This window comes from Nycticebus coucang, chromosome 1, assembly GCF_027406575.1.
Source record: "Nycticebus coucang isolate mNycCou1 chromosome 1, mNycCou1.pri, whole genome shotgun sequence".
In the NCBI taxonomy this organism is placed as follows: Eukaryota; Metazoa; Chordata; class Mammalia; order Primates; family Lorisidae; genus Nycticebus; species Nycticebus coucang.
This window is the reverse complement of record NC_069780.1, coordinates 42,196,704-42,210,417: the sequence shown is the minus strand read 5'-3', so window position 1 is coordinate 42,210,417 and position 13,714 is coordinate 42,196,704. Positions and strand designations below refer to the sequence as shown.

Genomic DNA, 13,714 nt, shown 5'->3' with positions numbered 1-13,714 from the left:
AAAATAGCAATAACTATTTCAGTGCCTGTAATTGGTTTGTCTATTAATGGCTCTGCTCCTAAACATGTGGAAAATGGACTTTATAAACTAAATTTTAGAGAACCTCTAAACAGATTTTTAAAAATTATTTTTTATTAAATCCTCACTTTGTACGTTGATGCATTTATGGGGTTCAGGGTACTGCTTCAATATACAATGTGAAATGCTTACATTGAACTGAGTAACACATCCATCACAATTATACTCATTTCTTAATAATTTTGAAAAGATTTTGAAAATAAATCAATGAATAATTTAAAAACAGATACGCCAACAATAATGTCTTCATGTTCTTTCATCTTAAAAGAGAGCAAAACATTCTGAGAGGTATTTATTTCACTACTGAGGTGATGACCCACTTTTGAAAGCAGTGGAGGTAAAGATAAGAACGTGAGGGAGAACAAGGAAGGCACCTCTACAAAGCCTTTCTTTTCTCTTCCCAGAATCTACACAGAGGTCATGCAACCCACTTTTTGAGACAGGTCGTCATGAAAAATAATGAGTAGATCTCCCTTTTCAATTTTTTAACAATAGATTTATTAGAACATGTGAAAGTCAGATTTAGAATTGGGACCAACACAATTTAACTTCGTGTTGTGGTTAAGAAATATTAGCTTTTCACAGATGCAATGTACTCAATAATTCATTTATTTGTCTGTTCATTCTATAATGAAAGGCTAACATCACAATGTAAGGGGGAAAGTGGGATAAGAAAGCTGCTGTATGTTTCTGTTTGATGCTAACTGGTCTCAGGCTCATCTTGCAGAGGACACAGAATTAAGATCAAATAAAAATGTGTACCCCATGATTGCATTAATGTACATAGCTATGATTTAATTTTAAAAAAAGATAAAATAAAAATGATAGTGCGTCGCCTTAGAATCTTAAGAACACATGTACATGTTATACTTTGGGTGTGTTATCTTCTTGTCTTCATCGTTATCCTGAAATGAATTTCCTTAATGAGTTATTTAACATATGCATCTTTTGAAAAATAATCCTAATTGTATTAATTTACTTACGTTGACAATGTAAGATTCTTACATTAATTGGTCTCCCTACTCCCATCTCTCCTCGCTTTTTTTTCTCCTCTTTTTAAAGGGAGCACAACACTAGGTGCAATATTCAAGCAAATCACAGACTGCATCTCTTTGGCATTGCAAATAATGTGCCACTAACTCCTGTCTCAGGTGTGGGGTATAAGTCAACATTGATGGTCTATCATGTTTTATGGTCCAGGCTTCCACATTTCCTCTAGCCAGTTTTTGTAAGGAAAGAGGTAATGTGAGGCTGGAATGTGAAGGATAACTTCATTAGTTAAATCAACACATTGAAACACACGTATCTACCATGTGGTAATATGTATCTATCATTCTTCCAACGCTAAACAGATTAATGTTAAATAAATGTCACATTTAAATTTTATTTATTCTTTGGGCTGGCAGACTCTAGTCCCATATGCTTTTTTACATTTTTTCTAATTATTTCATATTAAGATGAACTATTCTAATATGCAAAACTGACATCTCATCTTTTGTACATTTAAAAATGAAACTCATGTTTTTTATATGAGAAAAGATAAAGGTTTGACAAAATATCAACTTATCATACATTCAGTTTCTATTCAAATCTCTTGATTAAATTTGTTCTTAATACACTAAACAACCCTCCAAAGAATGTGGATTAAATAGATTTCTGCTCTTGTTGGGCCATATCATGTGGGGATGGAGGCGGTATGGGTCTGATTCTGTGTTTGCATAAATGGATTTTAAATCAATTACATGGGCTTGGAGAAGTCTAGGAATGGACATAATAAAAATTGGATAAGGTCCTTTGCGAAATTCCAAATATCTTTCAATTTCAATATTCTATACATACACATACACATACACATATATACTGTATATATTTTTTAATTTTTAAAATTTACTTTTTATTAAGGTAAAATATACGTATGTAATTTGTGAACTTCACCAGTTTGAGGTGTACAGTTCACAGATAATAAATACATTTATTTATTTATTTGAGATAGTCTCAAGCTGTGAAAATAAATAAATTTATATTCATTTTTCTCCTTTATCCCCTCATGTATATTTTAATTTGATTTTTATTTGAAAAATTTATTCATAAACATTTTCAAACATATACAAAATTAGAAGGTAATACTAGGTATTATTGGTTAATATATTTTACAAAAACCCAGAGTCTTTTATTGTTATATTTCATTTCTAAAATGCAATTCAATTTGTTCAAAGGAACCAACTTTTGAGATACTTGGAAGTCTATGTTAAATAATTTTATTTGAAAACACAGCATCAGTAAAAATCTCTAACGTGAAATTAATTCCCTTTTTAAATGAATATGACATCACTGGGAGATTTTTCATATTGTTACAATGTGTTTCAGAGAGGAAAATTCAAGCCAATTGTTGTTATTTGGGATAAAAAAATTAAAATACTTGGTAGAAATTTTTAAATTCCAGGTTTCAACTCTTGAGAATCTTTAAAAAATATTTTTATCAGACCCTAAGATAAAAAATAAATATTATTTTAACTTAATTTTATTTTATTTAATTACCGGAGAAACCATTATTTCAAAACTTAGAAATATAAAAGAAAGCAATGACTTAATATTGTGATGTTTGATCTTATAATCCAGCGATAGATTTGTCATTAATAACCATTAATCATTCAGAACCTCCAATTAAAAACATGAAATACAAAACTCACAAAATGTCTACGGTGTGATATGTCATTCATTACAAAACATGATCATTTAAATCTCCATGATGTAATGTGTCAAACGTACATATCTCAAATATATATATCACAAATTGACATCATGGCCTATTTTGGATGTTTTCCTATGGACACTAGTTTGGCAAACTGGGAAATGGAGGAAAACTTTTTACAGTATTCCAACAGTTTTAGAGGAATGAAAAAAATTTTAAATTTTAATGAAAGTAAAAATTAAAAATTAGAGGCATCTATACAAATAAAAATACCTGATAATAATGAAAAATTATGTCTAATTGTGATGAAACGGTTTGGGAAAACTTTTTTTTTTTAATGTTTTGTATATTTTGCTTTTATATTTCCCCCAGAAAGTGATAGGGAAATAGAACGTTTGTTGTATAAAGATTAACAATGGAAAACTTTTAATCCTGATTACTAGATTAGGCCAAATTAAGGAATGTGTTTTGAAAAAAAGTGAAAGTTCTTCTTCTCATCTAGGCCCCCGGCCCCCTTTCTTTAGAGGGATCTGAGAATGCTGGTTTCTGCTTTGTTCTTTCTCTCATAGCCTGTCACTAATTGTCTCGAAGAGTGAAGAATCCTGTCTCTGTGGATTGTTATGGTGAAGAGGGACATGGTGCACCATGTAAATCCAGATAAAATAGTAATTAGTAAAGGGGACTGTAATTCCTATAAATTTAAAACAAAATTATTCACTCAGTCACATGAAGAGGTATACAAGGTTTGCCAGTTCTGTGTAGGCAGTTTTTATGCTAATTAACATTCTACACTAAAGCATACATGTATATGTATTTAATTACTGTATTTGTATGTATATCCATATATATATATATATATATATAATATACATACATAGATCATGAATACATTTATGCCTTTGTGGGATTCAATATGTTGATTATTTGTACAAATAGGAGTGCTGACATCCTACTAAAGCATATTTTTTTACACCTTTTTTTTTAGGTGACTAGTTGAAAATGCTCTCAATATGAGTTTTATATACATGTATTGACGTTGGGGCAAAAGCAAATAGGATTCTGTATTTTGAAGGTCCTCAAAAATTCTACTATACTCTTAAGTAGTAACATCTAGATTGTAAACATCTGGCTATTAGTATTTTTTGCATATTAGCACAGTACAATTATCTTTGATATCTATGATTTTAGATATCAGAATACATTGGTAAGATGTGTGTATATTAGACTTACACATATTTATGTTTCCATTTTTTAGTTATTACATTTCTCCTCTTTTTCAGATTATGCTTAGAGGGTTCCCCAGCACTTTGTGGTATCGTCCACATTCAAAATCTCTTCAACTTGCACCCTCCTGGTCGGTTTCATTCCAGCTTTAACTCATTTGCGATCCCTTCACACGTTTTACATGATTTGCAATGGTTACATGAACTTTGGGGAAGTGATGTTTGCAGCATCTCATACTTTATGCACCATGGCACTTTAGAAAAAGAAATTGGAAAGTGTTTTCAAAGTATTCTTTTAAAAAATGAATCTTATTGTGAAGCTTCGGAGAAGTTTTCGAACCCTGATTGTTCTCTTAGCTACCTTTTGCTTAGTGAGCATTGTCGTTTCTGCCTATTTCCTCTACTCTGGCTACAAACAGGAAATGACCCTTATTGAAACCACTGCAGAAGCAGAGTGTGCTGATGTCAAAATGCTACCATATCGGTCAGTGGAGCTGAAAACAGTGAAACCCATCGATACATCCAAAACCGACCCTACTGTCCTGCTCTTTGTGGAGAGCCAATACTCTCAACTTGGCCAAGATATCATAGCCATTTTGGAGTCCAGTCGATTTCACTACCACATGGTCATTGCCCCTGGCAAGGGAGACATACCTCCTCTTACAGATAATGGGAAAGGGAAATATACTTTAGTAATTTATGAAAATATTCTGAAGTATGTCAGCATGGACTCCTGGAACCGAGAACTTTTAGAAAAATACTGTGTGGAATACAGTGTTAGTATCATCGGTTTTCATAAAGCCAATGAAAACAGTTTACCGAGTACACAATTGAAAGGATTCCCACTAAACCTTTTCAATAATCTAGCTCTAAAGGACTGCTTTGTCAACCCTCAGTCTCGTTTGCTGCATATTACCAAAGCACCCAAGGTTGAGAAAGGCCCTCTTCCTGGGGAAGACTGGACTATTTTCCAATATAATCATTCAACATACCAGCCTGTACTTTTAACTGAATTACAGACAGAAAAAATCCTTTCATCTTTGTCTAGCAAAACACTTTTTGCGACAGTGATTCAGGATCTGGGTCTTCATGATGGAATTCAGCGAGTTCTGTTTGGCAACAACTTGAACTTTTGGTTACACAGGCTCATCTTCATAGATGCCATCTCCTTCTTGTCAGGGAAGAGGCTGACATTATCCCTGGACAGATACATCCTTGTGGATATTGATGATATATTTGTGGGAAAGGAAGGAACAAGGATGAATGTCAAAGACGTTAAGGTAAGAATCTTTATGAATAATATCACAATTTGCAATTCTTTATGTGGTATTGATAAAATAGAATTTTAAACATTTTAGATTCTTAACATTTCAAGATATAGTAGGTTTAAAATACAGTAGCTTTGGGCGGCGCCTGTGGCTCAGTGAGTAGGGCGCCAGCCCCATATGCCGAGGGTGGCGGGTTCAAACCCGGCCCCGGCCAAACTGCAACAACAACAACAAAAAAAATAGCCGGGCGTTGTGGCGGGCGCCTGTAGTCCCAGCTACTCGGGAGGCTGAGGCAAGAGAATCGCGTAAGCCCAAGAGTTAGAGGTTGCTGTGAGCCGTGTGACGCCAGGGCACTCTACCAATGGCGGTACAGTGAGACTCTGTCTCTAAAAAAAAAAATACAGTAGCTTTGGAAAAAATATATTGAATTAAGCCTTAACCTTTCCAAACATATACATACGAACACCCCAGACACTTCAGAATGGGACAGAGCTCAAATATCCCAAGTACCCTGTTTCCTCGAAAATAAGACATCCTCCGAAAATAAGACCTACTTACAGGAAAGATAAGACGTCCCCTGAAAATAAGACCTAGCGCATCTTTGGGAGCACACCTTAAAATAAGACACTCTTATTTTCGGGGAAACAGGGTAGTAATTCGACTTAATGCTTTTGCTTCTTTTTAAGCTTGAGCCATCCCTTCTAGAACTCCCAAGAATATCCGACCCATTCTAACAAATGTTGTAGTTTGTAGCAGTGAAAATAATGTAGTTACAGAACTCTATTTTTGGACTGATAACCTTGCCAAAGTTGGGTTTGAATATTGTGGTTAAAATACAAGATGGAGAAGCAGCCCAAGCATAGTACTCACTTATATGAAATGTTTGAACACATGTAAATATAGACATTTACAAAAATAGTTTTATAGGGAATTTGGTACTGGACTTGTCTTAGGAGGCTTCCATTGTTATCTCTATTATTATTTTATGATATTATCTTGGGTACCACAGCAGTGTTACTGGTGATACTTCTTAGTTATGAACAAGTGACCGAATAACTATTTCATAAGTTGATGGCTATTAAATAAAGACAAAACCAAATACCTTATACTAGATTAGTAGGTAATTCTGAGAATAATTCTTTCTAAAATCTTAATTGAGCATTTTCACATAATTTCTTCACTTGTGCCTTCTTCATACTATATGTAATTAAATTTATTTTGTAAATAAGAACAAAAATCATACAACAACTTAGAATTATAAAGGAACCTAAGATTGCTAAAATCTTGCCATCATTTTTGAACTTATTTTATTAAGCTATTTTTTATGCAAAGATGAAACTTGGATACTACTTAAAATAAAAGCTTTTCTCCCCATCCTAAGACCTATGACCACTGTAATACATGATTGAAAGCAGTAAAATGAGTTCACTTTTTAAAAATCTTCAAAGTACATGTGGTCCAGTGAATTTTGTTTTTAATGAGCTACTGAATGAAGCACAGCTTGACTGTGACCCAACGACTTCACTTGGAGAATGCTACAAAGTGATTAAGGGACCTCAGTTGAGTACTGTCTACATTTTTATTCCATTTTTCTCCCTTACTTTTTGATATTTACTTACTATTCCTTTTACTCAGTGTAAATATTAGTATCATATTAGTTTTAAAACCATAAACTTTTAAAAAGAGGCCATGTGCTTCAACTTGTTCTCTGAGAGGTTGGTTCCTCTCCTGAACCCCTACAATGAATGCGTTTTTGAAATTCCAGGATAAGGGAGAATATGAATTCGAAAGTTCTTCATAACTCTAAATGAAATGGACCAGCTCAAATCCAATTACTTCTCAGAGAAAAACAAATTGCTACTTACCACTTCTCATACAATAGTCAAAGGTCACTGATCTCTTATGTGGCATAACCCCACAGGATAATACGATACTGAAATTGAACATAAGCTTCAGTAACATCACACGTGACGAGGGAATCACAAAGGTTGTGTGTATAGATATGCATCAGGGATATATATATATAATTATTAACTATATATTAAGTATCATATAATATTCCTAGTATACACACATGTTCATTTAACTATGATTTTTTTATTGTTTGGGATTCATTGAGGGTATTAACTATAATTTTGAAGAAAATACTCCTGTAATTTCAAAAAATGTAAGAGGTACACGTTGTTTTTTTTTAATGTAGATAAATTATGTCATGCTGAATTCAGAGCTTTCAGTGTACCCATCACCAGCATAGTGTACATTTGATTTGATAGGTAGATTTTTATCCCTCATCCCCCCACTTAGTTTCTAACATCCATTACTCTTCTCTATGGCCATGTATAACTTCCATTTAGGTCCCATTTGTAAGTTAGAAGACGTGGATTTGTTTCTCATTCCTAAGATACTTGACTTAGGATAACGGTCTCTAGTTCCTTCCAAGTTGCTGCAAAATACATCATTACATTCCTTTATATATGGCTGAGTAGTATTCCACGGTGTGTGTCTCTGTGTGCCTGTGTGTGTTTACCCCATATTCTCTTTATCCACTTATAAGTTGATGGACATTTAAGTTAATTGCACATCTTTGCTATTGTGAATTGTGCTACAATAAACATTCAGTACAGATATCCTTTTTTATAAAATGACTTCTTTACTTTGGGTAGATACCCAATAGTGGGATTGCTGTACTAAATAGTAGATCTGCCTTTAGTTCTTTGAGGAATCTCCACACAACTTTCCATAGGAGTTGTACAAGTTTACTCTCCAACCAACAGTGTATAAACATTCCCTATTTATTGCAACTGTACCCAAATCTATTGTTCTTTGACTTTTTAATAATTAGATTCTAATAAGAGTAAGGTGGTATCTCACTGTGATTTTAATTTGTATTTCCCTGATGATTAGTGATGTTGAACATTTTTTCATATGGTTATTGACCATTTGTCTATCTTCTTTTGAGAAGAGTCTGTTCCAAGTGGCAAACCCACTTTGTGATGGAGTTGTTTTTTCTTGCAGTTTCTGAATATTAGCCCTTTTTTGATGTATAGTGTGTAAATATTTTCTTGCATTTTGTAGGTTGTCCATTTACTCTGTTGACTATTTCCTTTACTGTACAAAATCTTTCTGCTTTAAGTCCCATTTATTTTTTGTTATTGTAGATGTATTTGCTTTTGGTGTCTTAATCAAAAATTCTTTACCTAGTCCAATGTATAAAAGAGTTTTTACTACATATTCTTCTAGAATTTTTTGTTGCTGTTATTTCGGGTCTTACATTTAAGTCTTTATCTTGAGTAAATTTTTATATGTAAGAAATAACAATCCAGTTGCATTCTTTTGTATGTAGTTATCCAGTTTTCCCAGAACCATTTGTTGAATAGCACAATTTTCTCTGGTATATTTTTTTGTCTGCTTTGTCAAAAATCAGTTTGTTATAGATACACGATTTTATTTCTGGGTTCTTTATTCTGTTCCACTTGTGTAAGTGTCTACCTTTAAGCCAGTACCACATTGTTTGGTTACTGTAGCCTTGTAGTATATTTCAAATTCTGGTAATGCATTGTTTTCAGATTTGTTCATTTTGTTTAGAATTTGATTGGCTATTTGTGTAATTTTTGGTTTAATGTGAAGTTTAAGTTTTTTTTTGTTTGTTTGTTTGTTTTTTGGAGATCCATGAGAAATAAGAATGTCCCTCTTTTTTCTTAGTCTAACCACAAGTTTGTCAATTACGTTTTTTTAATAAAATAGTTCTTGTTTAATTGATTTTTTCTGTTGTTTTATTAGTCACTGTTTCATTTATTTCTACTTTGATTATTAATATTTCTTTTTTTCTACTAACTTTGTGATTAGTTTGCTGAGGTTTTATTCTTCCTAGTTACTTGAGATAGAACAACTTGAGGTTGTTTATTTGGTATCTTTCTCCTTCATTAATGTAGGTATTTATTATAATTAGAACTTCTTTTACTTCATCCCCAAAGTTTTGGTATGTTGTGTTTATATTGTTTGTTTGAAGGTTTTTTTAAAATCAACCTTTTAATTTCTTTGACACATTGTTTAGAAGCATGTTTTTTAGTTTACATGTGCTTGTGAATATAACAAATGATTTATTAGTGATTTTTAGCTTTATATTATGGATTCAGAATAAATAATTTATATGATTTTAATCTACTTAAATTTTCTAAAGCATGTCTTATGGGTTAACATATGATCTATTCTGGAGCCTGTTCTGTATATGCTTGAGAAGAATACAATTTTATATTTTATTGTCATTAGATGGATTGTTCTATATGTCTATTAGGTCCATTTTGTCCAAAATGTTATTTAAGTCTGATGGTTTCTCATTGATTTTCTGTATGGATAATCTTTCCACTGTTGAAAGTAGGGTATTGAATTACTCTACTATTATTGTTTATACTCTAGCTATTCATTCAGCTCTATTAATATATACTTTATATGTTTGTGTGTGTGTGTGTACATATATATATATATATATATGAGAGAGAGAGAGAAACAAGAGAAAGAGAGAGAGATGTTCAAATGTTGAGTGCATATATAGCACATATATTAATAATTATCATAACTTCTGGATGAATTGACTCCTTTATCATTATGTAATTACTTACTTTATCTCTTGTACAGTTTTTGACCTAAAATACATGTTATCTGATATAATTATAGCTTTATCTGCTGTCTTTTGAACTCTATTTGCAAAAAATATCTTTTTAAATCTTTTCCCATTAAATCTATTTATGTCCTTAAAAGTAAAGTGAATCATGCGCAGGAAGCATATAATTAAGTATTGTTTTTATAATCCATTTAGTCAGTCTGTGTTTTTTTATTGGACAGTTTAACTCATTTATATTAAAGGTAATTATAGCTAAGTAGAAATTTATCACTGCCATTTTATTATTTTTTCATGGTTATTTTGTAGATCCTCAGTCCTTTCCTCTGATCTTGCCTTTGTGGTTAATTGGTATTTTTCTAGTGGTATGTTTTTATTTCTTGGTTTGTTTTTGTTGTTGTTGTTTTGTTGTTCATCTCCTATAGATTTTTGATTGTAATTATCATAATGTTACATAAAGTGTTGTATAACTATAACAGATTACTTCAAGCTAATAAGTTAAATTTTATTTCAATAAAAAACTCAACATTCTTATTCTATCTTATTCAAATAGAAACCCCTGTGCATATTTTGTTTTTGACATCACAACCTACTTTTTTAATGTTGTGCAATAGTTAATAAATATTTTATATGTTACATTATGTTTTAACCTTTTAAACTTTATATCAAAATAATACCTCCACAACAATATTATTCTAAATTTGATTCTAAACTTACTTTTACCAGTGAGTTTTATGCTTCTCTATATTTTCATGTTACTAATGTGTCCTCTGCTTGCAGCTTGAAGATCTTTCTTTAACACATTCTGGAACACAGATCTGGTTTTGATGAACTCCTTTAGTTTTTCTTTGTCTGAAAAAGACTTTATTTTTCCATTTCTGAAGGACATATTTTCTGTCAAAGTGTTCTTGCTTGATAGCTCTCTCCTCTCTTTTGGCACATTGAATATATATCATCTCCCTCTATTGGCCTATAAAGCGTCTACTTAGAATCAACTACTAGCTTTGTTAATATTCACAGACATGTGATATTCTTCTTTACTCTTGCTGTTTTCAGGATATTTTCTCTGTCTTTGGTTTTTAACTATTGGTTATGGTATGTCCTGGTGTGGTCTTGTTTGGATTATATGTAACTGTAGACCTTTAGTCTTCCTCTACCTGTATACTAGTATATTTCTTTAGATTTGAAAATTTTATTGCTATTATTTCTTTAAATAAAATTTTTGGCTCTATGTCTCTTTTTTTATATAAAGTCCTGTAATTTGCATATTTCCCTTAGAACAATTAATAAAAGAGGGCGGCACCTGTGGCTCAAGGAGTAGGGCACCGGTCCCATATGCCGGAGTTGGTGGGTTCAAACCCAGAGCCTGCCAAAAACCACAAAAAAAAAAAAAAAAAAAGCCAGAACAATTAATAAAAGAGTATGAGAAACTTGGTTAGAACTGAGGCTATTTACCTCTTGGATTACTTATATTTCTATAAAAATTATTGATTTTTTAAGTTGAATATTCTATTCAGTTTCACATTTGATTTTTTATCTTGACTTTATTTTTTAATAAATATGATTTTCTTAGAAATAATTCTCTATTATGTGTGGGAAAGTTCTGATAGTTTCTTGTTCTTCATCCTTATATTACACTTCATCCTTAGTATAATATTTAGTAGCACACAGTAGACAAGGAGAAATCTTTCCTCCCTCAAACTGTACCCCCATTTCTAGAACAGTGGTATTTCACTGAAATTTTTCTATATTATTTTGAAATAGAAGACAGAGGTGTTCTGTTCTTCCGTAGAACAAATTGAGGAAAGCAAAAGTTATGAATAGAATTTCTCAGTTATTTTTATGATTTGACTCTCACTGGGCCACTCCCCCAATTATACTGGAATAGTGGGAGCATTTAGCAACAAATTCAGAAATAGTTTTGTCCACAGCACCACCTTACTCATTCTATGTATATATGTGTGCATGTATGTATATATGTGGGTGTGTGTGTAGATATTTTCATTTGAGTCCAATATACTTCTTTAAAAGAGAGATTGTGGAGCATATTTATGCAGTGAAAAGAACATAAAATTTTGTTTTTAACTGAAGTTTAATGCTCATTCTTTTTTCTACATGGTTATGCTTGACCTAATCTACCTATTATAATCAGTTTTCTTTGTTGACACTTTCATGCCTTATGTCATTAGCCATAAGATAGAAATTAATATGCCTTTTAGTAAGTAAAACAAAATTAAGTTCAGATACTTTCAATATTTATTTTTCAATTAATAAAATTTCATTGTTTACCTAAAAACTCAAAATATAGTAAAATATTGCTCATGTATATAATCTTCTAGAAACTAATTTTATTTTCAAAGATGGTAAAACATTAGCTATCAACAAAGTCATAAATCAGGTCATGTTTTGACCTGGTAATACATGTGTATATCTATGTAATCCTTAATGCAATCATCAAGTACTTCCTGTGCATTTAAAGGCCCATTAACATGATGACCTCAGGCTATTAAGGGTGATTTCTTATACACTTAGACTTATTATTTCCTTGGTCAGAACACAACTCCTGTTGTCATAATGGCCTTAATTAATTGTTTGTAATATTTATTGCAACAGTGATATCAGTTGGGTAATAATGCACTTTTAGGGAAAGCTAAAATAAAATGACCCATACTAATTACTAACAATTTATTTTTTTAAAGTATTTTTTCATCCCATATCCTGCTTTCTATTGACACTATTAAACCCTTCATTGTAATATTTGGTATAGTCCTAGAAACTTGGTAGAACTAAGATAAAATGGATCTTTTTAAAATAGCTTCCCAAATAATCAGTGTTTTTTTCCCAATGAGCATTTTGAAAAACATAGAAATGGTGAACGTAAACTTCCACAAGAGCAAATAAAATCAAATTTATTATTAATGCTTCCAATAATTTTCATTGAATATCTACTGTATATAAGACTAAAAGACATTATCTAACTAATAAAACTATATTTCTTTTTTTTTTTTTTGCAGTTTTCGGCTGGGACTGGGTTTGAACCCACCACCTCCAGTACAAGGGGTCGGCACCCCACTCCTTTGAGCCACAGGCACTGCCCAAACGATACTTATTTTTTCAGAGTTCTATTGATCTATCAATAGATTGAGCTATCAATCTATTAAGTCTGTTCTTAATAATTCTCAGTGCTATTGGTTCTATTAGAGTTGTCCACTATTTCTCAACAATGATTTTCCTTAACATATTTTTTAGCTGCTATGCCTTTACTAAAATACTTTTCTTGAATCTATTCATATTTCAAAAGATATCCCTAGTTCTCCATCTTGTGAGAATGTGATACATTCTCTAACGATCCCAGAGATAGCAATTTCTCCTAACCCAAATTCCTGAATAAAAACTGATCTTAACTCTCAGTTAGCATCTTTATGAGTTAACTCCACAATTAAGTGGAGAGATAATTTTTTCATACATCTAAATACATCCCAAGCTAAGGTATTCCATTAGAAACGTTAGACATGGTAAGAAAATATTTACTTGAATTATTATATTGTCCTGATATAATAAGGACATTAATTAAGGAAGTTAAAAAAGAATAATTTGAGGATAGTTTTAACTTCATCTCAAAATAAATGATGTGTATATTTTGAATAAGGGACAAACATAGGAAAAATTATGTTTTAAACCCTGCATGCAAAGTAAGTGGCTAGTTGGGTAACTGGTTTGATTTTTCTCCCAACATAGTGTTTGTTATGGATCTTGACCTAGACTGTATTAAGGCTTTAATTGAAAAATTTCTTAATCTGAATATTTCATGCATTTATATATTTCTTGAGTTAAT

The 13,714-nt window shown here is 31.7% G+C and overlaps 1 protein-coding gene across 1 annotated transcript in view; it reads left to right on the top strand.

Annotated features, from left to right (window-relative positions):
* The window catches only part of LOC128588339 (bifunctional heparan sulfate N-deacetylase/N-sulfotransferase 4), a 295,881-nt gene that overhangs the window by 29,632 nt on the left and 252,535 nt on the right, over positions 1-13,714 (top strand). The window contains exon 2 of the mRNA XM_053595091.1: positions 4,051-5,273. Coding sequence (XP_053451066.1) covers positions 4,296-5,273 — 978 coding nt within the window. The 5' untranslated portion in view covers positions 4,051-4,295. The remainder of the gene's footprint in view (positions 1-4,050; positions 5,274-13,714) is intronic.